This window comes from Pecten maximus, chromosome 6, assembly GCF_902652985.1.
Source record: "Pecten maximus chromosome 6, xPecMax1.1, whole genome shotgun sequence".
Lineage (NCBI taxonomy): Eukaryota > Metazoa > Mollusca > Bivalvia > Pectinida > Pectinidae > Pecten > Pecten maximus.
Genome location: NC_047020.1, coordinates 30,565,020 through 30,592,936, shown reverse-complemented (window position 1 = coordinate 30,592,936; position 27,917 = coordinate 30,565,020). Strand labels below are relative to the sequence as shown.

Below are 27,917 nucleotides of genomic sequence, written 5' to 3'. Positions count from 1 at the left end.
ATTGTCTTCAATTAAATTCGAATAACTGATTAATTATATTTCTTGGCATTGATATCTCCCAGATATATATGGTGACATTTTATATCGATCTGTAATTGTACCTACCCAAGTATGGCGACTGCTGGACGCCCATGTCCTTACTCAGACTGGACAGTGCTACACTCTGGTAACCTGGCACGGGTTTAGGTAAGGTGGTTATTGGACTGTAGGCAGGAATGTTGGATATTGAGCTGTGTGGGCCACCAACATTTGAAACCATGGATCCCATACTCCAGATCTTTGGTGACTGGGGGGATTTAGTCTGTTGTGGTTGCTGTTTATTTTTTTGAGATCCAGTTGCTATGGATACCTGTTGCTGCGGAGATGTACGCGACACCTGGCCAGTAGGACTGTGTTTAGTATTCTGCTCCCTGGCTTGACCAAATAAGGACTGAAGGAATTCACTTGATGACTGAATGTTGCTACTCTGTCCAGAATTAGAATTATAATTGTAATTTTGCTGTGCACTAACTTGCCCTGTAGTTATTGATCCTTGACCTCTGGCCTGTGACCTCTGTGATGAGGATAAGGAGGTCGGAGATACACGCCTAGTCGATACAGATTTCGTAGTTTCTTGAGAAGCTGGCGATTTTGAATGCACTGTAATAATTTTGGGTGAAGCACCATTGGACGCCCCAACCTTAATTACTTTAGTTAAAGTCTTGGACTGTGTATTTTTTGTGGTTGATACAGTCACAGGTATGACCTTAGCACTGGTGTGTTTCTGACCTGCCATACTGGAAGTTGGTGATGCTTTACTACTGACAGGCATTGTGTTAGTGGCCGGAGATAAGGATTTGTCAGCTTCCAGTAACTGTCTATACACTTCTTCATTGAGGAGGGACCGCTGAAGAGCTAATGTGGCTGATGTTTGCTGTCCCAAGTTCAAACCGTGGGGCTTTGACTGGGGGCTGTGGGAGGCCACAGTAGACTGGAAAGCTGCCTTCTGTTGGGGGGTGAGAGATGATCCAACAGAAATGGCAGCTTTCTGTTGTGGGGTGAGAGATGAGCCAACAGAAATGGCAGCTTTCTGTTGTGGGGTGAGAGATGAGCAAACAGAAATGGCAGCTTTCTGTTGTGGGGTGAGAGATGAGCCAACAGAAATGGCAGCTTTCTGTTGTGGGGTGAGAGATGAGCAAACAGAAATGGCAGCTTTCTGTTGGGGGGAGAGAGATGATCCAACAGAAATGGCAGCTTTCTGTTGCGGGGTGAGAGAAGGTCGAGCAGACATGGTTGCTTTTTGTTGGGGAGTTATGGAGTATTGATTGAGAACAGATTTGGCTGTAGTAGACGACTGGTGAGCTGGTGAAGGGGATGATTTGTCTTGTCTTTGAGAGGCAGCGATCTGTATCTTCTGAACAAGCTGTTTTTGTTGTTGTGTTAAATTTGACCGTTGCTGCTGCTGCACTTGGTGTTGTTTCTGTGGTGAAGTAGCGTTACTTGTACTGCCTGAATCAGATTCCTTGAGTTTCGAAGTTTCACTGGCATATTTTTTAACTTGAGCAAGAAACCCTGCTCCACCTTGATCCTGGCCTTGACCTACACCGGTGGCCTTGACCTTGGAATCAAGAGATAAACCTGATTTGTCAGTGTCCCTTGAGGATGGTGAAGGAATGAACGAAGACTTCAAAATATCCGACACAACATGATCCCAAGATCGTTCCTGAGGCATGTCTATAGATCGAGCACTAGCGGCAGAATCGGCCAACAAGGAGAGACCTGGACTAGTGGAAAAAGAGCTGGAATTTGGAGTTCCTGAGGTGTTACTTCCTGATTTCTTACTTACAGGCGGTACTAATGACGGGGTTGTGTTATTACTCAGTGTCCTTCCACTATTGAAGTCCAGCACGCTAGAAGATGAGGTATTAGGTAACAACACTGAGTTACTGTCCCTGGGGCGGGTAGGTGTGGCATCGGTTGCCGTCCCCAATTTAGGTGGGGCCTGAGAGTTCGTAGGAGTGTTGGATGCTGAACCAGGCAAGGATTTAGTAATTATCACAGTCTTTTTTGGTTTTTGTCTGGTGAGTAGAAAGACATTAATGTTAACTGTTAATTACTGAAATTCTTTCATGTGTGTTTCTTCATTTCAATTTGATACTTTACCTTCAATATTCTAACTCAATTTTTATTCAACATTAAGAAAGATGTAATGTTATTTGACATACTTAATATGTAACTGAACAGATGCACAGATTAAAATGTTAATTGGGCCTAATTACTGCTCATCAATATTATACTGAGGAGAAACAGTATAATTTAATTACCTATTAGTGCATTACACTGAATATACATCCACAACATCACTACTATAACTATAGATTTCTATTAAAGTCAAGGTAACCAATCGCAATTTGATTCCATTGTATTCTGGAGAATACTTACGGATTAGTCCAACTCGAATGTACGGATCTGCTCTCCTTAAACAACATCCTGGAGAATAGTACATGACACAGATTACAACTATGCTAATTTCACTGCAATACCAATGATTTTTTTCCTGTTTCAATTTAATTATCTTCTTTCATTAAATAGACTCTTCTAATTATTTGTTACCTTATAACTCTTCAGGCATTGAATATTATTTTGTCATAGAATATTGAAAGAAAAATTCCGCTGTTATAGTTATTTTCCTTATCCTTGAAGTATGTGTAAAACACTTAACACTCGATAAGATATCAACATCATGTTTGGTCCCACTACTTGCCTGGTCTGCATCCAGCCTTTAGGCCAGAGAGGTTTGACTTCACTCTCCAAGAACGACTTGAGGTATTCCTCGTTGGTTTCTGTCTTGTTCTTGGCTAGCTCACAAAGCTTCATCTTACACCTCACTACCTCACAGAGCAGGACTCTGACAAACAACCACAATACTGGTATTAAACTATTGAGGCAATAACAGGTGCTCAAACTAGGGTAGATAACTACTGACAATAAGAGGTACTCAAACTAGGGGAGATAACTACTGACAAACAATTAGGGGAGATAACTCCTGAAAATAACAGGTGCTCAAACTAGGGGAGATAACTACTGACAATAACAGGTGCTCAAACTAGGGGAGATAACTACTGACAATAACAGGTGCTCAAACTAGGGGAGACATCTACTGACAATAACAGGTGCTCAAACTAGGGGAGATAACTACTGACAAACAATTAGGGGAGATAACTACTGACAATAACGGGTGCTCAAACTAGGGGAGATAACTACTGACAATAACAGGTACTCAAACTAGGGGAGATAACTACTGACAAACAATTAGGGGAGATAACTACTGAAAATAACAGGTGATCAAACTAGGGGAGATAACTACTGACAATAACAGGTGCTCAAACTAGGGGAGATAACTACTTACAAACAATAATGTTTAATGGTAGTGACACAATAGCTGTTGAGTACCTGGTATAGGTATTCTTATTATGGTGTCCATTGTCTTGTGTAAGTATTCATTCTCGTTACAACTGATATGATGAAGAACAATGAACTCAATAATGACTTTAATACCTGATACTTGATACAATTATTTATACACATTTAAATCTTAATGTTAGAAGAAAACAAACAACACAGGGCATGCATCTCTGAGTTGAAGAAAACAATTTATTGTAAGGGCGAATCAAACCGTACCTACTATTTTTCTTTACCGGGTACCATGCATATACTATATATATATTCAGGAAAATATCACTCTGATGATATACCAAATTAATTTTGAGAATTTTCTATTTAAAAAGATCAAATCGTCATTGATAGTAGAAGAACCAGTATAAATATTAATGTTGATTCTTCTTTCACTTGAAAATTTTGTTTAGTTTGTAGCTTTGCGTATTGCCATCAACAGCCTGATGGGTTACTGCCACATGTGGCAGAACCAATATCCTCTGATACACAGGGTATTATTTATCTTTATTATAAATTATATGTATATAGATATTAGTTCATGGTATAGCCAAGTTTTCTATAAATTTTATGTATATAGATATTAGTTCATTGTATAGCCAAGTTTTATATAAATCTTATGTATATAGATATTAGTTCATTGTATAGCCAAGTTTTATATGAATTATATGTATATAGATATTAGTTCATGGTATAGCCAAGTTTTTGATATAAATTATATGTATATAGATATTAGTTCATGGTATAGCGAAGTTTTATATAAATCTTATGTATATAGATATTAGTTCATGGTATAGCCAAGTTTGATATAAATTTTATGTAAATAGATATTAGTTCATGGTATAGCGAAGTTTGATATAAATTTTATGTAAATAGATATTAGTTCATGGTATAGCGAAGTTTGATATAAATTTTATGTAAATAGATATTAGTTCATGGTATAGCCAAGTTTTATATAAATTTTATGTAAATAGATATTAGTTCATGGTATAGCGAAGTTTGATATAAATTTTATGTAAATAGATATTAGTTCATGGTATAGCCAAGTTTTATATAAATTTTATGTAAATAGATATTAGTTCATGGTATAGCCAAGTTTTATATAAATTATCATATATAGATATTAGTTCATGGTATAGCCAAGTTTTATATAAATTTTATGTAAATAGATATTAGTTCATGGTATAGCCAAGTTTTATATAAATTATCATATATAGATATTAGTTCATGGTATAGCCAAATTTTATATAAATTTTATGTAAATAGATATTAGTTCATGGTATAGCCAAATTTTATATAAATTTTATGTATATAGATATTAGTTCATGGTATAGCCAAGTTTTATATAAATTATCATATATAGATATTAGTTCATGGTATAGCCAAATTTTATATAAATTTTATGTAAATAGATATTAGTTCATGGTATAGCCAAATTTTATATAAATTTTATGTAAATAGATATTAGTTCATGGTATAGCCAAGTTTTATATAAATTATCATATATAGATATTAGTTCATGGTATAGCCAAATTTTATATAAATTTTATGTAAATAGATATTAGTTCATGGTATAGCCAAATTTTATATAAATTTTATGTAAATAGATATTAGTTCATGGTATAGCCAAATTTTATATAAATTTTATGTATATAGATATTAGTTCATGGTATAGCCAAGTTTTATATAAATTATCATATATAGATATTAGTTCATGGTATAGCCAAATTTTATATAAATTTTATGTAAATAGATATTAGTTCATGGTATAGCCAAATTTTATATAAATTTTATGTAAATAGATATTAGTTCATGGTATAGCCAAATTTTATATAAATTTTATGTATATAGATATTAGTTCATGGTATAGCCAAGTGTTATATAAATTATACGTATATAGATATTAGTTCATGGTATAGCCAAGTTTTATATAAATCATATAATATATAGACATTAGTTCATGGTATAACCAAGATTTATATAAATCATATAATATATAGACATTAGTTCATGGTATAACCAAGTTTTATATAACATAAAACACCACCTACCGTAAGTTCTGTGTCCACTCAAACTTTTTCCGTGGCCCATTCACTCTTTTCTTTCCTCCAGGTGCCTCTGGGCCTTTCTCCTCGTCACTGTCATCACTGTTATTTTTCTCCTTTTCCTCTTTTTCTTTTTCCTTTTCACCTTCTTTGTTTCCTTCAGCAGCTTCTGCTTCTTTCCTTATTGAGATAAAATTTGTAAAATCTGTATGTATACAATAACAGGTGTAAATGTACCAAGCCTTTAATCAGACTCTTTAGGGACCTCCCCAGCCACGATCTGTGTGGAAAGTGTTGCCTACTTTTGTAGAACTTATTACAATTTATAATGTAAATATGGTGATGTTTGTTACATAATTATGTTTGCCATACTATATAAACCCAATGTAGGTATAGTGACCTTTGTGACGTATGCTTGTTATACTTATGTATAATCTTTAATTTCAAAGGGGTAATAATTTGCAAAATTATGGTCCAGTCAGAACTAGTTCGTAGGAATCACATATCGCACACCACCACCTTGAAAACATCTATACATTTGTGTAAATGACATAATTTATATCTATGATTCATGTATAAATATTGTTGAGTATTTAGCTTTATGCTATATTTAACAACCAACAATATAATTAAATCAACCTGCCTTGAATATTACTAACAATGCAGTAACATCGGATGTAAATATGGTGACCTATATATTAAAACATACTTTTGCTGGCTCCACTTTTGATACTCTGCTTCATGTTTCTCCTGCATAGAAGGCATCATGGCATTGACAGCTACAAAAAAAAAAAAAAAAAAAGTCAATACTTGTTGGTATACAGAGCAACCCGCTTATTTGCATAGCCCTTTTTCCATGACAAAATAAGCAAATAACCGGAGTATTCGTATAGGCGGAGTTGGGTTTTGGCCCCTCTTATACACGTGTAGATCGTCAGGTAGGTACTCAAAATGGGCGCTATATGATTGTTTACGTTATTTGCATTAAAAATATAAAATATAAGAGTAAATACGAAATACATGGGTTGTTATTCTTTATAAATGTACACATAAAAATATTTGCATACACTTCATTATTTACTACTTGTCACTCCGGGTCCGATATCGGTCATACACACGTGGGTTGGCACTACGATGTACAATGTCATCGTTTCAATTAACATTCATTATCGTCTCGAGATGCGTTGTGTTCCTGCTATGAGTATATTAGTTGTTTGATCATAGATGATGAACTGCTGAAGCAATAGACTGTCTTAAATGACCGTGACATGTGTATTGCTGTTTGGGTTTGTTTTGGAAAATGGCGCACACACAAAAAGAGTTGTCGTTCATTACACATATGCCCCCACAATGCAACGCGCCTAGTAAACAATCATGGCGATCGCAACCTGTCTCAGCGAGTGTTCAAGTGCACAGAACACGGGTTTGGATCGATGCTATAATAAATAAACAAGATCATCAAAAGATGAGGCATATACAATTATATTCAGTAATTCTTCTGCACAATGCTACTGATATGGTCTGGATAATAACTAAATGTCGATTTCGATGCATCGAACGTAACCTGTAATGACGGAGTGTGAACCAATGATTAGATAACGTTGTATATCGTGTCGAATCAATATGTAAGTTAAAACACATTTCATAAAACTTTTATTACGGGAAAATCACAAAAATACCCTAAAATCAATTAAAATATTTCGATTTTTTGGAATTTTTATATGCATATAAGCGGGAGTCGGTGTTTTAGTCGATGCAAATACACGGGATTGAAATACAAAGATAAAGAGGAAGAAAATCGGGACCTGAGAATTTTATGCAAATAAGCGGGATATTCAAATAACCGATATGCAAATAAGTGGGCTCCTCTGTACAATTGTATTTGAAAATAATGTGTTTTGCATTACCAAATGTAGTCCTGTGTTTAATTCTTCAATTTGGAGAAATACTTGTCTCTTTGTTGACCTTTTTAGTCAATACTTGTTGAAGGATGATAATAAAAACAAGGCAAGATCTCATGATAACACCTGTACAAGTACAAGTATGTTTTCTCAAAAATTTCTGCATGTATTTTGAACACTGGTGATAAAAAAATTGTAAAAAAAAAAAAAAACCCCGAAAAAATGTGTTCCATAAACTTTGAGACACTTCAGTGTTGTATACACTTGACTTTTTAACCATCCGGTATCTTTTCTTCTATTAAAAAAGTTGTCTGAAATTTTCAGCTAATTTTATCATTATTGGTGCAAAAAACCGGTCCTACCATCCCTGAGTTTCTGAAGGGGTTCCCTGACCACATCGTCTTGTTGATTGATGCGTAACTTTTTGGCACGTTTCTGTAGAGTCTCTTTTCCACAGGGCAGGAATGAGGCTAGGTGAGCGTAGATGGTTGTACGGTGACCACATGGTAATTGTCGACAATGTAACTCCACTCTGGGAACAAAGGAATTTTCAACAATGAACAGAATTTTAATGATAACAATTTTGATAATATAATATATTCTGTAAATTTAAATCAATTGCATATAATACTAAATTAGGATTGATTTTATTCTATAATTAAAAACATATGGTTATTTTTTAACAAGAAAACAAAGAAATGTATTGATTGAAGAACTTACCACATTTTCTAGATCTATGATATTAATTTTTTTGTTCGGGAAGCAAATGTATAAAATATTTGTATATCTTTTTAATTAGTTTCATTTGTATGTAACTACTGTATTTATCAACAAATAAGCCCCCTCCTCTAGTTTAAAAGTTTAGTACCATATTTGTCCTCAAACAAGCCCCCTCTCCTAGTGTAAAATTTAGTACTGTATTTATCTTCAAATAAGCCCCTCCCTTAGTGTAAAAGTTTTGTGGGTCAATTTTCTGGAAAAAAAAAACAAAGATGGGAGCTTATTTGTAGGCAAGAGGTTATTTCTGGAGAAGTATAGTAGGGAGCATGATGGAATTCTCTCCACTAGACAACAGATTCTGTTTCATAGTTATACACAGGTATGTGTCTGAGAGTGATACATGGGACACAAGCTACTAGGGCAAGACTTTGTTCAAACAGAGAGTTACTGCAATTAACTGTTTGATAATAATAATGAAAAGATTCTTTTAAGTCCACAATGTGTGCTAGACATGATACAGTCAAATATATCTAAGTCCTAATACTGTGACACACAAAAATCCAACAAGATTTTGTCTACTGTATTTATTCTCTTATACAGTTTGAAATGATATTTAATAACAACATTTTCGCAACAAATTAGAAATCTTGTTATTATTTACAGCTCAAGATCTTAAACACCAGTTGAAAGTGCATGTAGCAGATTTTAAAATCATATTATTTCAAGCCCCATTTTCAAATTCTGATCAACTTAAAAGGACAAGTGATGAACTGATACTGTTTGTGTCTGTATATCAACATACATGGAAAATGGAACAATAGGACAGACTATTGACAAACCTATTCATGTTTTTATTTATGAAAACAGGGCCTGCTACCAAGAATATATATACAATGTATCTTTCACTGCTTAGAAAATGTTAATCTATGTACCAAAACATTTCTTGCTTTGATCAATACAAGATCTAAAGAGCAAATTTTAAAATTAAAAGTTATATACAAATATACAAGTTGTTCAACTCCATTAGCACAACAATATACTTGCTTCAGTAATACAGAGTTGCTGAATTACATTTAGGAACAACTCCAGTAACATGGAGTTGCTGAAATATATAGGAACAACTTCAGTAACAGAGTTGCTGAACTACATCTAGTAACAACTTCAGTAACATGGAGCTGCTCAACTACATCTAGTAACAACTTCAGCAATGTAGAGTTGCTGAACTACATCTAGTAACAACTTCGGTAACAGAGTTGCTGAATGGAGTTGCTGAACTATGTCTAGTAACAACTTTGGTAACAGAGTTGCTGAGCTACATCTAGTAACAACTTCGGTAACAGAGTTGCTGAATGGAGTTGCTGAACTATGTCTAGTAACAACTTCGGTAACAGAGTTGCTGAACTACATCTAGTAACAACTTCAGTGAAATGGAGTTGCTGAACTATGTCTAGTAACAACTTCAGTAACATGGAGTTGCTGAACTACATCTAGTAACAACTTCAGTAAAATGAAGCTACTGAACTACATTTAGTAAAACATGGTACTCACTTCAGTAACATGGAGTTGACATCATTGGAGAAGAATTTACACTTGCCGTCCTGCGAGTGTTTAGCAGCCTAAACAGTGAAAAAGAAAATTTATTACTAACTGAACCAGTTTTTTCTTCATACTAATTTGGAATCTAATATGAATCACCTGGACACTGGACATTAAGTTCAAAATTGATCCCAATTTTCAGAAATGTTTAAAATGCTGTGAGATTACTAAAAATTTTGCCTTTTTTTTTTTTATTACTGCATCATAAAAATCTGTTGTCCATGGACATTGATCTAGTGAAATTATACATGGAGCAAGTGAAATAGGAGTTTCTGACAGTGAATAATATCAAACATTATACATATAGACATTATATATATTGTCAATATCCAGCCCGTTAAACAAACAAGGGCCCAATGGGCCCAAATCGCTCACCTGCAATGCAGTGATCTTTTCATATATGGATCCTGCAGTTATTTGAAAGCATGCTACAGGACCAATATAATGTCTCTCTGCACTTTGGCTTTTCACTAAAAGTCATTTAAAGATTTAAGCATACTTGATCGACGTGACCTTGAATGAAGGTCAAGGTCATTCATTTGAACAAACTTGGTAGCCCTTCACCCCAGCATGCTACAGACCCAATATCAACTCTCTGGGACTCTTGGTTATTGAGAAGAAGTCGTTTAAAGATTTTAGCCTTTTTGACTCCTGTGACCTTGAATGAAAGTCAAGGTCATTCATTTGAACAAACTTGGTAGCCCTTCACCCCAGCATGCTACAGGCCAAATATTAGGTCTCTGGGACTCTTGGTTATTGAGAAGAAGTCATTTAAAGATTTTAGCCTTTTTGACTCCTGTGACCTTGAATGAAAGTCAAGGTCATTCATTTGAACAAACTTGGTAGCTCTTTACCCCAGCATGCTACAGGCCAAATATTAGGTCTCTGGGACTGTTGGTTATCGAGAAGAAGTCGTTTAAAGATTTTAGCCTTTTTGGCCCCTGTGACCTTGAATGAAGGTCAAGGCCATTCATTTGAACAAACTAGGTAGCCCTTCATCCCAGCATGCTACAGACCCAATATCAACTCCCTGGGACTGTTGGTTATTGAGAAGAAGTCGTTTGAAGATTTTAGCCTTTTTGACCCCTGTGACCTTGAATGAAGGTCAAGGTCATTCATTTGAACAAACTTGGTAGCCCTTCACCCCAGCATGCTACAGACCCAATATTAGGTCTCTGGGACTCTTGGTTATTGAGAAGAAGTCGTTTAAAGATTTTAGCCTTTTTGACTCCTGTGACCTTGAATGAAAGTCAAGGTCATTCATTTGAACAAACTTGGTAGCCCTTCACCCCAGCATGCTACAGACCCAATATCAACTCCCTGGGACTCTTGGTTATTGAGAAGAAGTTATTTAAAGATTTTAGCCTTTTTGACCCCTGTGACCTTGAATGAAGGTCAAGGTCATTCATTTGAACAAAATTGGTAGCCCTTTACCGCAGCATGCTACAGACCCAATATCAACTCCCTGAGACTCTTGGTTATTGAGAAGAAGTCGTTTAAAGATTTTAGCCTTTTTGACTCCTGTGACCTTGAATGACGGTCAAGGTCATTCATTTGAACAAACTTGGTAGCCCTTCACCCCAGCATGCTACAGACCCAATATCAAGTCCCTGGGACTCTTGGTTATTGAGAAGAAGTCGTTTAAAGATTTTAGCCTTTTTGACTCCTGTGACCTTGAATGAAGGTCAAGGTCATTCATTTGAACAAACTTGGTAGCCCTTCACCCCAGCATGCTACAGACCCAATATCAAGTCCCTGGGTCTTTTGGCTATTTAGAAGAAGTCGTCTAATTTTTTTTTAGCCTTTTTGACTCCTGTGACCTTGAATGGAAGTCAAGGTCATTCATTTGAACAAACTTGGTAGCCCTTTACCCCAGCATGCTACAGACCCAATATCAACTCCCTGGGACTGTTGGTTGTTGAGAAGAAGTCGTTTGAAGATTTTAGCCTTTTTGACTCCTGTGACCTTGAATGAAGGTCAAGGTCATTCATTTGAACAAACTTGGTAGCCCTTCACCCCAGCATGCTACAGGCCCAATATTAGGTCTCTAGGCCTTTTGGTTATTGAGAAGAAGTTGCTTGAATGGAAAGTTGACGCCGGACGGACGGACGGACGACGGACGGACGACGGACGCCGCGCCACGGCATAAGCTCACTTGCCCTTCGGGCAGGTGAGCTAAAAACAATATTTACTTGTTAACATTACAAAATACACTGATGAACTACCTGTTCTGGGCATTGTAGCCAAATACCTATCTATATCCACAAATACATGTCTACCCGCAAATACATATCTATACCCACAAATACATATCTATACCCATAAATACATATCTATACCCACAATACCCACAAATACATAATTTTTATGTTTGAATGATTCATGATTTACAGCTTGTTAATGATACAACAACAAAAATTTAAAATTAATAAATGTAATGTTAAATCATTAAAACACTAATCATACATCCCTCCACAAGCTGTTATCAAAAGAAGTCAATTACCTTTAAAAATAAAACAATATATTGAGGAATGGCTTCTTATATAATGTCAAACGTACAGAACTGGTTTCATTTATTGGATATTCATTCTAAATAACAAATTTGTTTCACAGAAAACATTGATTTATAATTGCTTTAAATCTGAATTTCTTCTAAATTATAGATAGACGAAACTAACGTAGCTTAAGTAATAAGTAAATAAAGTTTGACGGGTGGAGAAGTCTCTGAAAAAATGCTGTCAAATCCTTCCACAAAGATCATTTTGGAACTGTCCCAACATGGCAAATTGATACTTGTCCATTGATGAGATTAAAGCATCCGTAGATAGAAATGGTGGTCAGTAGTAGGTGGAGTCAGAGGGTGATTGACAGTACATGCTCCAATAAATACAGTGTTTACCTCTTTTAACTTTTCTATGGTGTCTGCGAGCTGCTGTGGAATTCCTTGGGGAAGTTTAGGAATCTGTGAAGGATCTACAGTCTTGGTCTCCCCAGCCTCCCTACTGTTGGAATCGTCCTTGTTGTTACCGCCCATGTTATCCATAGACACTTTATCCGACTTTCCATCTTGAGAAGAATCATTGCTTTCCTGGCTGTCTGAGTTCAGATCATTACTTATAGAGGTAGGTGTGGCCGTCGACTGGGTCTGTTGTTTCAGCAGTTCACCCACTGTCGGCGACAATTTCTTCCTGTCAACAAACATTATAACTTCATCTATCAACAGAAATGATACTTTTTATAGATAAACTTGTAATATTTTAAAAATTGATCTTTAATTTAGACAAAATAAATACATTTTATACACTTCTAATCAGATTTAACAGTACATCTGAGTTGTAGATGTGATAGATTTTTACACAATGTTATACAATACATAAAGCTACATGTAAAACTATTCAGATATTTTAATGTCATTTCATATTGGGATAATGTTGTTACTGTCTTAGAGTGATCCGAGATATATCAGAAATATCCATTAGGCTGATGTCGTTAATATGAGGCTGATGTCGTTAATATGAGGCTGATGTCGTTAATATCGGGCTGATGTCGTTAATATCAGACTGATGTCGTTAATATGAGGCTGATGTCGTTAATATGAGGCTGATGTCATTAATATTAGACTGATGTCGTTAATATGAGGCTGATGTCGTTAATATCGGGCTGATGTCGTTAATATGAGACTGATGTCGTTAATATGAGACTGATGTCGTTAATATGAGGCTGATGTCGTTAATATCAGGCTGATGTCGTTAATATGAGGCTGATGTCATTAATATGAGGCTGATGTCATTAATATTAGACTGATGGCGTTAATATCAGACTGATGTCGTTAATATCAGACTGATGTCGTTAATATGAGGCTGATGTCGTTAATATCAGACTGATGTTGTTAATATCAGGCTGATGTCGTTAATGAGGCTGATACCGTTAATATGAGGCTGATGTCGTTAATATGAGGCTGATGTCATTAATATTAGACTGATGGCGTTAATATCAGACTGATGTCGTTAATATCAGGCTGATGTCGTTAATGAGGCTGATACCGTTAATATCAGACTGATGTCGTTAATATGAGGCTGATGTCGTTAATATCAGACTGATGTCGTTAATATCAGACTGATGTCGTTAATATGAGGCTGATGTCGTTAATATCAGACTGATGTTGTTAATATCAGGCTGATGTCGTTAATGAGGCTGATACCGTTAATATGAGGCTGATGTCGTTAATATGAGGCTGATGTCATTAATATTAGACTGATGGCGTTAATATCAGACTGATGTCGTTAATATCAGGCTGATGTCGTTAATGAGGCTGATACCGTTAATATCAGACTGTTGTCGTTAATATGAGGCTGATGTCGTTAATATCAGACTGATGTCGTTAATATGAGGCTGATGTCGTTAATATGAGGCTGATGTCGTTAATATCAGACTGATGTTGTTAATATTAGGCTGATGTCGTTAATGAGGCTGATACCGTTAATATGAGGCTGATGTCGTTAATATCAGACTGATGTCGTTAATATGAGGCTGATGTCATTAATATTAGACTGATGTCGTTAATATGAGGCTGATGTCGTTAATATGAGGCTGATGTCATTAATATTAGACTGATGTCGTTAATATGAGGCTGATGTCATTAATATTAGGCTGATGTCGTTAATATGAGGCTGAAGTCGTTAATATCAGACTGATGTTGTTAATATTAGACTGATTTCGTTAATATCAGACTGATGTCGTTTATATTAGCTATAGGCTGATGTCATTAATATCAGACTGATGTCGTTAATATCAGACTGATGTCATTAATATTGGGCTGATGTCGTTAATATTAGACTGATGTCGTTAATATTGGGCTGATGTTATTAATATGACGCTGATGTCATTAATATTAGACTGATGGCGTTAATATCAGACTGATGTCGTTAATGAGGCTGATACCGTTAATATGAGGCTGATGTCGTTAATATCAGACTGATGTCGTTAATATGAGGCTGATGTCGTTAATATCAGACTGATGTCATTAATATGAGGCTGATGTCATTAATATTGGGCTGATGTTATTAATATGAGGCTGATGTTATTAATATGAGGCTGATGTCGTTAATATTAGGCTGATGTCGTTAATATTAGACTGATGTCGTTAATATGAGGCTGATGTTATTAATATTAGGCTGATGTCGTTAATGAGGCTGATACCGTTAATATGAGGCTGATGTCGTTAATATCAGACTGATGTCGTTAATATTAGGCTGATGTTATTAATATTAGGCTGATGTCGTTAATATGAGGCTGATGTTGTTAATATGAGGCTGATGTCGTTAATATTAGGCTGATGTCGTTAATATTAGGCTGATGTTATTAATATTAGGCTGATGTCGTTAATATGAGGCTGATGTTGTTAATATGAGGCTGATGTCGTTAATATTAGACTGATGTCGTTTATATCAGGCTGATGTTGTTAATATTAGACTGATGTTGTTATTAGACTGATGTCGTTAATATTAGGCTGATGTCGTTAATATTAGACTGATGTCGTTAATATTAGACTGATGTCGTTAATATGAGGCTGATGTCGTTTATATCAGACTGATGTTGTTAATATTAGACTGATGTTGTTAATATTAGACTGATGTCGTTAATATTAGACTGATGTCGTTAATATTAGACTGATGTCGTTTATATCAGGCTGATGTTGTTAATATTAGACTGATGTTGTTAATATTAGACTGATGTCGTTAATATTAGGCTGATGTCGTTAATATTAGGCTGATGTCGTTAATATTAGACTGATGTTGTTAATATTAGACTGATGTTGTTATTAGACTGATGTTGTTATTAGACTGATGTCGTTAATATTAGGCTGATGTCGTTAATATTAGACTGATGTCGTTAATATTAGACTGATGTCGTTAATATGAGGCTGATGTCGTTAATATTGGGCTGATGTTGTTAATATTGGACTGATGTCGTTAATATTAGACTGATGTCGTTAATATTGGGCTGATGTCGTTAATATTAGACTGATGTCGTTAATATTAGACTGATGTCGTTAATATTAGACTGATGTCGTTAATATGAGGCTGATGTCGTTAATATTGGGCTGATGTTGTTAATATTGGACTGATGTCGTTAATATGAGGCTGATGTCGTTAATATGAGGCTGATGTCGTTAATATGAGGCTGATGTCGTTAATATGAGGCTGATGTCGTTAATATTAGGCTGATGTCGTTAATATGAGGCTGATGTCGTTAATATTAGGCTGATGTCGTTAATATTAGGCTGATGTCAGATAATCAGACACATCAATCACCTAAAACATGCCCATATTTAGTTTCTTACTTTTTCAGTTTCTCTTTTTCTTCTGGTTTTTTAGGTTTCTTAAATGACTTTTCTATGCCTTCTCCATTCATCAGCTTTTTCTTCCTGCGCTTCTTTTCTTCACCCTCCATGCCATCTTTTAACTTTCTCTTCTGAAAATATCACAAATTAGTTTATGAAGGAAAACTTCCTTAACTATGCATGTATATTATTCTTTTCAAATATTTGAAAGGATGTTACCTTTATAAAGAAGATACTGTTCATATTTACACAAAGACACTGAAAATTGAAAAGGGCGGAAATCCAGAGAATGATTCTGTCAGGAGTGTAAGCATGATTTCTTTGCATGCTGCAATAACGCAATTATCTCCCCTACCTCAGGGCACTAAAGTAAGGACAGTATATTTAATATCAAATTTGGTGTTTGTTTTCTAATTCGATTTGTTTACATCTCTGCCAGATTGGTTTCGTATAAATCAATTTTCATCATTTAAAATCATTTGGGCATCCTGAAAAATTTCAATCTCTGATGAAAATTGAATAAATTCACTGAAGACTTGTCTACAAATACTGTTAGTGCTGCATATAACTGCCACAACAATAATGAATTATACAACCTTTCCAAAGATTGACAGATTACACAAGTGTTTTTATCGAACTGCCATTTTTGTTTCTACAAGAAACAGGTCATAGGAATTGTTGAAAGTGATGATGTACACTTCTATTTAGAAAACGCACTCTGCAAGAGGCAGACAGGGAGTTAAGCATTTCCCACTGAATCTCGGAAGGCAGAGTTACATATGAACAGAACAGTAGATTTTGTCTAATATTCAATGATTACCTACCTTCACCTTAACTACAACTTTTTTGTTTTCTTTTGTCTTTTCTTCCTTTTCAGAGTCCGAGTCTGAGGCGATTACCTGTCAAGGCAAAAATGAATTCAATCTAAGACATGAAATTTTCAGAAATAAGTGAAAGGCAAGACAGACACAAACCAGACCAATTAACTCACTACATCTCACTCCTATTACCTATGCTAGTACTTACAAGGTACTTGTGGATTTGTTCGAGTGAAATCATTGGTGCACGATGGCAGTTCGGATGGTGTATACACAGCACAAAATTTTCACACACCTTGACAAAATGGATCTAGCCTCTACCCTCAAAAACTTATACAAAAAATGCATTGCAAAGCATAATGATGACCGAAAATGATATTTATATACAACACAACTGCAAATTATAGGAAGCGATGTAGAGCGAAACTTGACCCGGCCAAAATATTGACCCCAGCACTATACAATATTATGTACTTTGGAAACCATCTGTATTTCTTTCTCTTTATATTCCTTTCAAAGAAACCTTTAAAAACACTCAAAACACAACTTCTTTCACCAGAAAAACACAGCCATATACATGCTGATACATAAATCTGGCCAAAAGAAAACCAAAACAACAAATTAATTTCTCTGACGTGGAACTCTGGTTGACCTATACCTGCTTCTTCCTCTTTTTTTGGAGTGGAGCTGACTTTTGAAAAGCTTCCATGGAATCGTCGGACAGTTCTCGGAATTCCAGCTTTCCTGAATTGATGTAGAATCCACCTAGACGTGTCGTCCATGTTGAAGGCATCAACTCATCATACTGTACAAAAATAAAGAAATTTCAATAGGACAATACATTTCTACTGGTCAGTGACAGTAACAGGTTTTAGGAGACCTAAAAGATATTTAAGGGTCCAAGCTTTTCTTCCACAATTAATATGACTGAGGTTTTTGGACAATCAAAGAATCAGATCCTCAATGACATCAACATCTACAACAATTATTTAACCTAGAAAATAACTACATAAACACAATCAGCGGACTTTCCCGTACTGTATCTCTAGCTGTAACACTATGACAACATCAACAGAATTATTGGTCTTACGGCCTCAGAGTTGTCTATGAAAGGATCGTTCTCATCGTATCCCTCTCCTAAGTCCACCATCTCTATCACTGGTCGCTTCTTTTTTGTTCCTGGCTTTGGGCCCTGGAAATGAAAACCCAAAGAAAATTAACACTTATACAACAAGCCCATTTCTCAAAATTTACAGATTCAGAACAATTTATATTCATTAATGATATTTTTAGCTTTTTTTTTATCAATGTTCGATGATTGATAAACTCTCTGTTAGAACATATAACATGTTCCCCGCAATTTGGCTATTGTTGTGTTCTAACTACATGAGCAGACATGTGAGTAAGTGTATGTGTATAAACTGTTTTGTATGTCATTATATATTTGCAAGTGTGTAAGTAGCCTCTGTAGATGGATATGTTTGACAAATATTAAAATGTATAAAAGAAAGAATTCCATGATGTACATTTCGGAGAATGTAAGAGATGTGTGATTTGTTTGTATTTATGTATAAATGATTTTCTTCAAAAATAAAACAAATGCAAAAAAAAAAATGTTCCCCGCAATTAAGCCCCTCCCTTTGTCACTTTAGCGTAATTACCTCTCACTACAGGAAGATGAAAGCAATACGGTTAGGTGAGGCAACCTCATCAGCCACTAAAAGTTTTGGACATACCATATTTATCCTCCAATAAGCCCCCTGCGTTACTGTAACTTTAATTCTGTATTTGTCCTAAAATAAGTCTGCTCCCCTAGTGTAAAGGTTTGTATTAAAGTGTGAGGAGGGATTATTTGTGATACATTTTTTAACATACTATTTTAAAATTGATGATTTTACAGCATGTCAGAATAAAGGGGGCTTATTTTTGGATAAATACAGTAATATCATATTATGTAATATTCAAAGGACAAGTGAAGGTCTGAAAATAAATCAGATTTTTTTTCAAATATCTAAAACCTTTCAAATGTCTCACTTGGAGTCCTTGGTTTTGTTGTGGAATATCAAAATTTCAGTCGGTGTATAACAGGTTATACTCCCCTAATGTATAGCTGCAGGAGGACAGCTATATATAACATTACAAGATAATCCGTGACAAACCATTCTAATAATACATACATATTTCTCCTCAAATTGTCGGGCAATGCTTGCCACTTCGTCTGGGTCATCTTCATCTCCAAACGGCCCCGACAAGTCATTCCTCGCCTTGTCTGTACCGTCTTCTGAGGACTTTTCCTTACGCACTCCATTCTTAGAAGACTGTGGAATTGATAAAAAATTAACACATTTATAAAAAATCTTGTTTAGGATTTACTTCCACAATCAATATGACATTTTATAACACAATCAGCCTGTTAAACAGGTAACAACGGTAAAATCATCAATATATCATTCCCTATCTGTTATTGGCACATATGATAGTGAAGCAGAACTGGACTGGGTGACCAGGTGTAGCTCAGTGGTAGAGTGTCCGTCTCAAGTTCGGAGGGTCCCGGGTTCGAACCCCAGTTTGGCTGCTACATTTTCTCCTTCTGTTACAATAGTATAGAGGAACCCTCAGACTGGATTAACTCTGATCAATTGAGTGCTTTTGCAAACCCCGAGAAGTTCAGGATCCTCCAGTTAAGATTTCCCTATTTTTTCGTCCCATCTGGAGGAAGATCATAATCTAAAAATCCCCACCACATCACCTATATATTCATTTGGGGCATTATATATATATAATGTGTGGATTATACACATAGTATCTACAGTGTATATGTTCAATAGTTGAAATAATTAAAAATTACCACAACAATTATCACAATTTATTTTGTCTATGAATTGTGGAATACAATATTAATTATAATTTAATATGCTGCACACCAAAACGTTGATCAGATCTATATCTATGTCTTTTTTTTTCTAGATCCAATGGAAAAATTGATCCAGTATTTTAGATCTAATTTCGGGGTTCAGTTTCTAGCTATATATATAGTCTAGCTCAAAGCTTGTAACATCCCCTCACCCAACTTATAATTGATATTAAAGAATTGAACATATAGTGTTTAGTACAAGGTTTTTAAATATTTACTAAAGCTGCCTTGCTGATATAGTAGAGATTGCAGGGCTATAAATAATAATTTTCTCCTCCTTAATATCTTATCAGTACTTGATAGGAACTTTAAAAGTGTATTCAAAGTATTATTTTACAAGTCGAGGGTTTTTCTCCCCCTCCCTTCTTTTGCTTCTTCAATTTTCTCCACTAAATATTGGACTATCCCTGCAATGGGAGGCATAACTATTAGCTTATTTATCTAGCCTAATGCAGACCCCCCCCCCCCCCCCCCCCCCCCGCCTCCCCCCCCCGTGTTTTGGTAGAACCATTGCCAAACATAAATGGGTGTTCACGTCATGGAGCAAAAAAAATATCAAAATAATTGTAATGATTTGTATTAAGATAAACCCTACTCACTCCTAAGAATTTGATTTAAAAATTGTTATAGTTTATGACAAGGATCTTAGATCTATCTGTATTTAAAAAAAACCCAAAAAAAAACCACCTGTATGTGCGCGTATCCATGCGCGCGTACGTACGCGCACGCCGCTGCGCGCATACACGTGAGGCCGTGCACCCCCGGGCCGGGCGTAGCAGCGGCCAGACAAAAGCCCGCCCCTGATAACAGGCTAAGTCACACTGCTGAGGTACGGCTGACTGACACCGCTACCGCCACTGCTACACGGCGCCACCCCCAGCCAATACACATACACAACACAGCTAGCCTCTATTAACTGCCAGTCATATTACCCTAACAGCGACTGCATCAAAGTAATCAATATTTTGATAATTTAATTACCCCCTAAACATCTATCTTAGTGCAGTATACGACAAAGGCGACAACGATGCACGTTTTCGTCTGCTGTCGAGGACCGGTCGTGTATCAATACACACATCACCTTTATCAGTGTTGACCCACTTTCCGATCCGGAACCGATTGCGCACGCGCTCTCGGAAATATTTTTACAAAGTCATCTTTTCCAAATACAACATAAAAAGACCTATCCGACATCCACTAAATGAATCCGCTTAGTTAACACTGTGTTTCAACTATCTTCTAATCTAAGTAGGATCTCCGATAATCAACGTCCCACTTACCTGGATGACGTCATAGGTCAATTATTAATCGCATTTCGCATGGTTTTTACTTCTATATAATTTAGTTAAATTTCGTTCTGCCTCCTCCACTACAACCCAAATTTTCCCCGTCACAATTTTGATGTTTGTAACACAGGCATGTCAACATAATACCCCATAAATACTGTTGACGTAACTAACTTTGTAGTAACAACAGTAAAATACAGATATGGCAATCAATATTATCGTACCATAAGGTAAATAAAATTACAAAGGTCACTCAGAATGTGTTGTATTATATACGTAGTGTTTGCAAATATAATCACCCTTCACCAAAACTTCTAACAATCTATGGAAATGTTCATAGTGAGTATCAACCAATCGGAACAGAGTTCTGTTTCTGGCCGAGGGTTATGTGCAAGATCAGGTTATAAATAAATGTGTCACGTTAGCATCTAACATGGAAGACGAAGCAAACACAAGTAGATAAACCAATATGGCCAGGAAATAACTGTTCATCCATACTATAATGTCAGTGCATTTTAACACAAAAATCATACGAAACCTCGCTTTTGCATTCAGCGAAAGTAAGCATGCAAATGACGACCCCCACATGTCGGGTTTGAAGACACCGGGCAGCTTACCGCAAGGGGTTGGGGAATGTAATGAAAGAGGAATTCAGAACACAAACGTTCAAAATGGCGTACAGGCAAGGTCTGGCTATATTGTAGGCAATTCGAGAACACTAGACTGACGTAGTTCAGCCATTTTCTGAGCTTTTACATGGACTAAGAGTAAGGGGTGATGAAAACAAACCGTTTTCTAGTGGGAATCCCCGAAAATAAAACTACAGTGAACATTGCTTTAAACAGCTAAAAAGTACTTTAATTAATATGAATGTATTAAAAACACACAAAAGTATAATTTCCGTGTGGTTTTTAAACGTTCTGATAACTTACCGAATGCTTTTTCAGTAATTCCGTGTAAGAAAACTCCGAGCATGTTTCGTCGGTGGATTCTTTGAGAGACAGCACGAAACGTGCAGTACACACAGGGGTTTCCGAGTTTGTAGTCTCTTTGTTATTATCCAAAGTGGTAAATTGCAATCTTCTGGGTTCCGCCATTCTTTTGAATTAAAAGATCCATTGATATAAAGGCGAAAGTGATGAGAAATATTTCAATCTTTTGACGAAGCTGGCGAATTGAACCGCCATTTTCCCGATGTGTGACGTCACGAAATCACGACCTTCTGTCCGGAAGAGTCCACAAAGCAAGATTGGGTGTGACGACTTGAAGAAATCCATACAAATTAAATTCTGGATGGTAATGTCATAATATATTTGAATCAAATTTTTATGAGTGAAATATTCATTTATACTTTAAAACAAATTATATTACAAACAAGTAATATCCAATGGAAAAACCCCTTTCAAGACAAAATCGACTTACCCTTTGAGTTGGTATGTTCCGAATTCATAAGGAATCCCCCTTCTAATAATAGAAAAACGTTGCCCAGAATAAACTATTTTTTACAATAATATTATGCAGTGCAAAAGTTTCTTTACAAATGCGGATGCGAACGTATGAATTTCGCAGGTAGGCTAATTCCATTTTATAATAACTCTTTATTGCACTGATGGATAGATTTGCTTTGTTCTGATCTTCAAACCCCCTAAAATGTACTTCGCACATCGATCACTAGGATAAACAGGGAAACTGGATGAAAATGAAGAGAATAGCCGCTAATCTAGAGTAGGGCCTAATTATGACGAAAGATTATGAATTCATTACGTTATAATTTCAATCATTATATTTTCTTTCCAAGTTTAAAATGCAAAACTAATTGTTTTGATTTGGTATTTAATTGTTCATTATCAATTACATCTCAAATTTCTTCTTCAGCATCAATTTAGTAAACAAAATGTGTGTTATGATATTGTTATTATAACAACTAAGAAATAGAATATTAATTTTCAACATCTTATGCCCCTCCAATTGAATATTGAACACGAGATCTTGTGATTATTGATTAACCTTTCTCACAAATGATATAGACAACTTTATAGTTCCGAATTGAAAAAAAAAAGACATATACTAGGTATTGAGAATTTAATTATCATTCAGTTATCAAAAACTTAAAATCCTAAGGTTCAACTGGTCTTCAGACAGAAGGACATGTTTATCTTATAAATATTAGCAGGATTAATCTCAAAGCTTAATTTACACTTAACATTCATATCATCCCATTATATTTCTTTATGAAAAGATATCAAATAAAATGAAAGGTGATGTTGACATTGTAATTTTCATTATGTTTATAGACAAAATACACACACCAATAATTAAATTATTTATCATCAGCTGGTTAAGTGCGAGTTTTTTTCAAGGTCTGAAAACCCTCAAACTACTTAAACTGGTTTGATCAGGCAGGTGTGTTATGGCTGTTATTCACATTATTTAATTATTATAACACTGGTTTATTATATATTGTGTAAAATACACATATACCAGATATCTTTATTTTTTCCGTATGAGATTTATTTCAATGTGGAAAGTGACAGTCAAACCAATTCAATAGCTGATAATACATTGTATGTCATGGTAAAATACTAGCTGTATCCTAACTAGGCTAAATTTGTTTGTTGGGTTTATCACCCCATGAACAGCCAGGGTCATTTTGAGGCAGGGTCTCTTTGTTGTAGTTGGTGACTACCTCACTGATCAACATACGAGATGCCTGTCGAATGCCATCCAGAGTGAATGAGCTATCACGGTCCCAACTAGGCTAGGTCCTCCAAAGTTCCTGGGATTTTAGTGTCCTCTGTTACATGTACAGGACCCAAGAAATACTAACAACATAACTTATTCTTGTTTTTATAGGGATTTATGTTACCTACTGGAAAACTCAGCACAAGTCATTTTCTGGAGGATTCTCGTCTTGTCAGAAAACTAGCTGTATACTTACTGGGTTGACTGGAGAGAATTTCTTTTCATCTCGTTCAGTATAGCAATTGTCTAGTACGCCAGAGGTCCCAGGTTCGACCCTCTAGGGAAGAGTTCTATAAAAGTGATGTCTAGTCACACATTCACTATATATTTTGACATATTTTGAAAGTGTGAGGGAAAAATAAACAAAGACATGTCTCATCACTATGGCTATCTCAAAATCAAATCGAAAATTAGTTAATAAAAAATGAGACTACCAAGTTTTGGATTGCCACATTCTTTCCTGAATATTGTGAGATTTTCCTATCCCTGGCCAGGGATATCAACAATTGTACCAGTGTGAGATTTTCTAACATCAACCTAGGGTTGAGACAAGCTACACATGCTCTTTTTACATTCTCAACAATACACAATGATGTCATGGCAACAATAAAATGATGTCACATCGACAATTCAATTACATCTTGTCAACATTGTCTTGCATGGATGCAATGGCAATATTAGATACATATGAAGGTATAAACAGGATAAGAGAAAAAATAATCATTCATTCCCTTGGGAATGATACATGATATCTCAACCCTCAGGGTTTGAGGGTTAAAATTCTTAAGCTGCCAAACGACATTCAGCAAGCCTCATGTTTGGCAACTTAAACATCTTCCCTCTCGGGTTGAAATCCCCCATCTCACTCCAAAGGGGGTGAATGAGATTAGGAGATTCCTTGCTGTGTTGTGACCATTCAACGATGCATTGACCCATTTAACATCAACATCGTATACATGATAGAGCCAACACTCATCCTTTATCTCCATGAGAATGAGGTTGGACATCTTAGCCCATAGTGAAGATTTTTATATGTCAGTCTTGTGTTTACCAACTCATTGGAAAGAAATTATTTATGGGCCGCGGTGGCCAAGTGATTAAGGTGTCCCGACACTTTAACACTAGCCCTCCACCTCTGGGTTGCGAGTTCGAAACCTACGTGGGGCAGTTGCCAGGTACTGACCGTAGGCCAGTGGTTTTTCTCCGGGTACTCCGGCTTTCCTCCACCTCCAAAACCTGGCACATCCTTAAATGACCCTGGCCGTTAATAGGACGTTAAACAAAAACAAACAAACAAACAAAAGGGCCCCATGGCGATGAAAATCAGAGTAACCTTAAACTAAAATAAAGTTACGACAAAGTGAATGTCAATTGAGCCTCCATAAGTTGGTTAACAGTTTATTTCACACCATAATTATCCTGCAATAAGCCCTTGGGTCCAATGATGCCCAGCATGTATTTAACCTCAGATTCAAAGTAAGGGGTGGGCTTATTACAGGGCAATGAAATTAATTTGTTGATAACTTTATTGAATTCGTTAGATATGGATGGGCTAATTAATAAGTAGACAGGGCTTATTGCCGAATCATAAATACATTATGTACAGTAAAATATTAGCTTGAAGTTTGTACAACTTATTATAGCCAGTCACATATATCAAACAGAACTGTTACTCTTCAGTAAACTATAAACTTTATTTATCTTACAACAATTGCAATATCAGCTATGATAATCACTCTTGTTGGCCTGGATGGAAGCATGCTAATGGATCTTACTGTAGGAGGAAACCACAGTACCTTGAGAAAACCCACTACAGTATATAATAATCTATTATGTATGTGGCAAATCTGGCCAAGGTCATTAACTGATGTGTCAATATTAGAGAATCCTGGCCGTTTAATGTATAACATAACTGTATTTGTATGTGGACAAGGTCATTAACTGGTGTGTGAATATTAGAGAATCCTGGCCGTTTAATGTATAACATAACTGTATTTGTATCTGGACAAGGTCATTAACTGGTGTGTGAATATTAGAGAATCCTGGCCGTTTAATGTATTACATAACTGTATTTGTATCTGGACAAGGTCATTAACTGGTGTGTGAATATTAGAGATTATCTCAGTGTAAAAATCTTGTCTATAATTTGGTGGCTCCTGGGTTTGAATCCTGGCCGGTTTAATATAACTGTTTTTGTGTATGGAAGCTTGTTGTACAATCAAGACAATTGTCTTTAATGTTTGTCAAGATACTAAAGACAGCTTTTCACTTTAGCAGTAGACAGAAAGAAGTTCATATCATATTTTTCTACAAATAAGCCCCTGTCCACAAATAAAATCTTTTCCACTAGAGTGAAGGCAGGTTTGGCAATAAATCTTGTAAGTAATTAGTTCTGCTCATTCCAGGCTATGAGTTATAAGTTTAATAGTTTCTTAAAAATCAAGAGCAAACGGCTGGTAATTCTCCAACCTAAAACGAAGGCTCATATTGAACTTCTGTACCATACTTTCATGTAACGAAGTACAGAAAACAATGTGGAAATGCGAGATATGATTTAATTAGATTGGTTATTCTAACACCTCAGACTAATGTTCCTTAATTCCTTTTGTGAGAGTACCTGTCTGACAATGACAGGTAAGTATTTATTGGGTATAAACAAAGTACTGAGGGGAATGGTGTTTTAGTGATGTGTGGAAGTGAGAATCATCACAATCATGTAGACCGCACACATCCAACACTTGTGTGATTTGGTAGAATTAGTTCATCAACCTCAGAATTGCTAATAGTTTAATACAACTTCAATCAGGTTAAGTGACACTGTTTACGAAAACACACTGTCTGGAATCTACACCGAATTTTAGAAGTTCAATGTATGTGTCAATTCTTAACTCTACTAGACTGTAACTTCTCTCATAATTAAACACTAGAAAATGTCTGAAAGACATAAATGCCCGCTGCCACTTGAAACCCTGAAACACAGTTTAGTGAGGATCACATCAACAGTTTCTGAAATTATCTAGTTACATTGCATCGGGACAGGACAGAATGGACATGGGTAGCACTATATGCCCCCCCCCCCCCAATAATATTGAAAGGTTTGAATGAATGATGTGAATTAAATGGATCTTCTACGTTTGGACACTATTTACTTTTCAATTTTACTTCTTGAGTCTTGAAATTATTTGAACTCTAAAAAAACCCAACACTTTCAACTCCGAAGACATCAAGAAAATGATTCAGCAACATTGCGGACTGGTAAATGGAAGCCAACAACCATTACATTAAAAGACTAAGCCTGAGACATATAGTTGATGGAAGAGGAAACCAGGAAAACTACAGCAGTCAATTAACCTTAAAATGGAGGCCACAATGACCAAATCATAGTACACTGTACAGTGCCTGTGTGTGATGCATGTTTCCAAAATTCTCATGATATCTTTAACTTTCTGTTATGCCTTGCTAGATTGTCCAATCTAGAAGAATTATGTCCCAAGCAAGCCAGTATTGCACTAAATTGACCTTTGATCTTAAAAGGAAGGCCACGGTGACCTGATAAGAGAACACTGTACAGTACCTGTGAGAACCAGTACTAGACAATGCCTCCCTTCATTTGAAGACATGATATACCAGATAGAGAATTAATCTAAATTTACCTAAAATGCTATATAAACTGCAACATGTTTTACACAGCACTAAAACAATGTATTTCTATTTGCCTAGGTTTATCACTATAAAAATATCTTTACCAAACAAAACAGAAAATTATCAGATCATAATTCAATCAAATTGATGATTTTGTGTTTTTTTCCCCCTGGGAACAGTTGCCTTTAGTTGTGACGTCACAAGAACAGGTCCAATTAACACTGCAAAATTTGACTTTGGAATGTGATAACACAGTTTGGATGTAAATATAAGTATTGACACTGCCTTCATTTGAAAGTTAATGTTCTATATTGTCACAGGATTACAAATTAATCATATGTACGTTATTCAATTTGTCTGATATCCTGTGAGAATAAAAGGACACAGTTTACTAGTAATTCAATGTTGGAGGACAGAAATGAGAGGAAAAACACATGACTTGGTATTAAGGAATACAGTACAAATTCCTTGTAATAGC

The 27,917-nt window shown here is 35.7% G+C and overlaps 1 protein-coding gene across 2 annotated transcripts in view; it reads right to left on the bottom strand.

Annotated features, from left to right (window-relative positions):
* LOC117329511 (ubinuclein-2-like) overlaps window positions 1–22,252 on the bottom strand; it is a 28,332-nt gene extending 6,080 nt beyond the window's left edge. For both annotated transcript variants that reach the window (XM_033887483.1, XM_033887484.1), the window contains exons 1-14: window positions 21,988–22,252; window positions 19,033–19,173; window positions 17,946–18,047; window positions 17,514–17,660; window positions 16,862–16,936; window positions 16,038–16,168; window positions 12,594–12,882; window positions 9,647–9,714; window positions 7,741–7,910; window positions 6,187–6,256; window positions 5,484–5,657; window positions 2,744–2,887; window positions 2,422–2,469; window positions 106–2,057 (exon numbers count right to left, since the gene is read on the bottom strand). In XM_033887483.1, the coding sequence (XP_033743374.1) occupies window positions 106–2,057; window positions 2,422–2,469; window positions 2,744–2,887; window positions 5,484–5,657; window positions 6,187–6,256; window positions 7,741–7,910; window positions 9,647–9,714; window positions 12,594–12,882; window positions 16,038–16,168; window positions 16,862–16,936; window positions 17,514–17,660; window positions 17,946–18,047; window positions 19,033–19,173; window positions 21,988–22,152 (3,676 nt within the window). In that variant the 5' untranslated portion in view covers window positions 22,153–22,252. The remainder of the gene's footprint in view (window positions 1–105; window positions 2,058–2,421; window positions 2,470–2,743; window positions 2,888–5,483; window positions 5,658–6,186; window positions 6,257–7,740; window positions 7,911–9,646; window positions 9,715–12,593; window positions 12,883–16,037; window positions 16,169–16,861; window positions 16,937–17,513; window positions 17,661–17,945; window positions 18,048–19,032; window positions 19,174–21,987) is intronic.
* Between the last annotated feature and the right edge of the window lie 5,665 nt (window positions 22,253–27,917).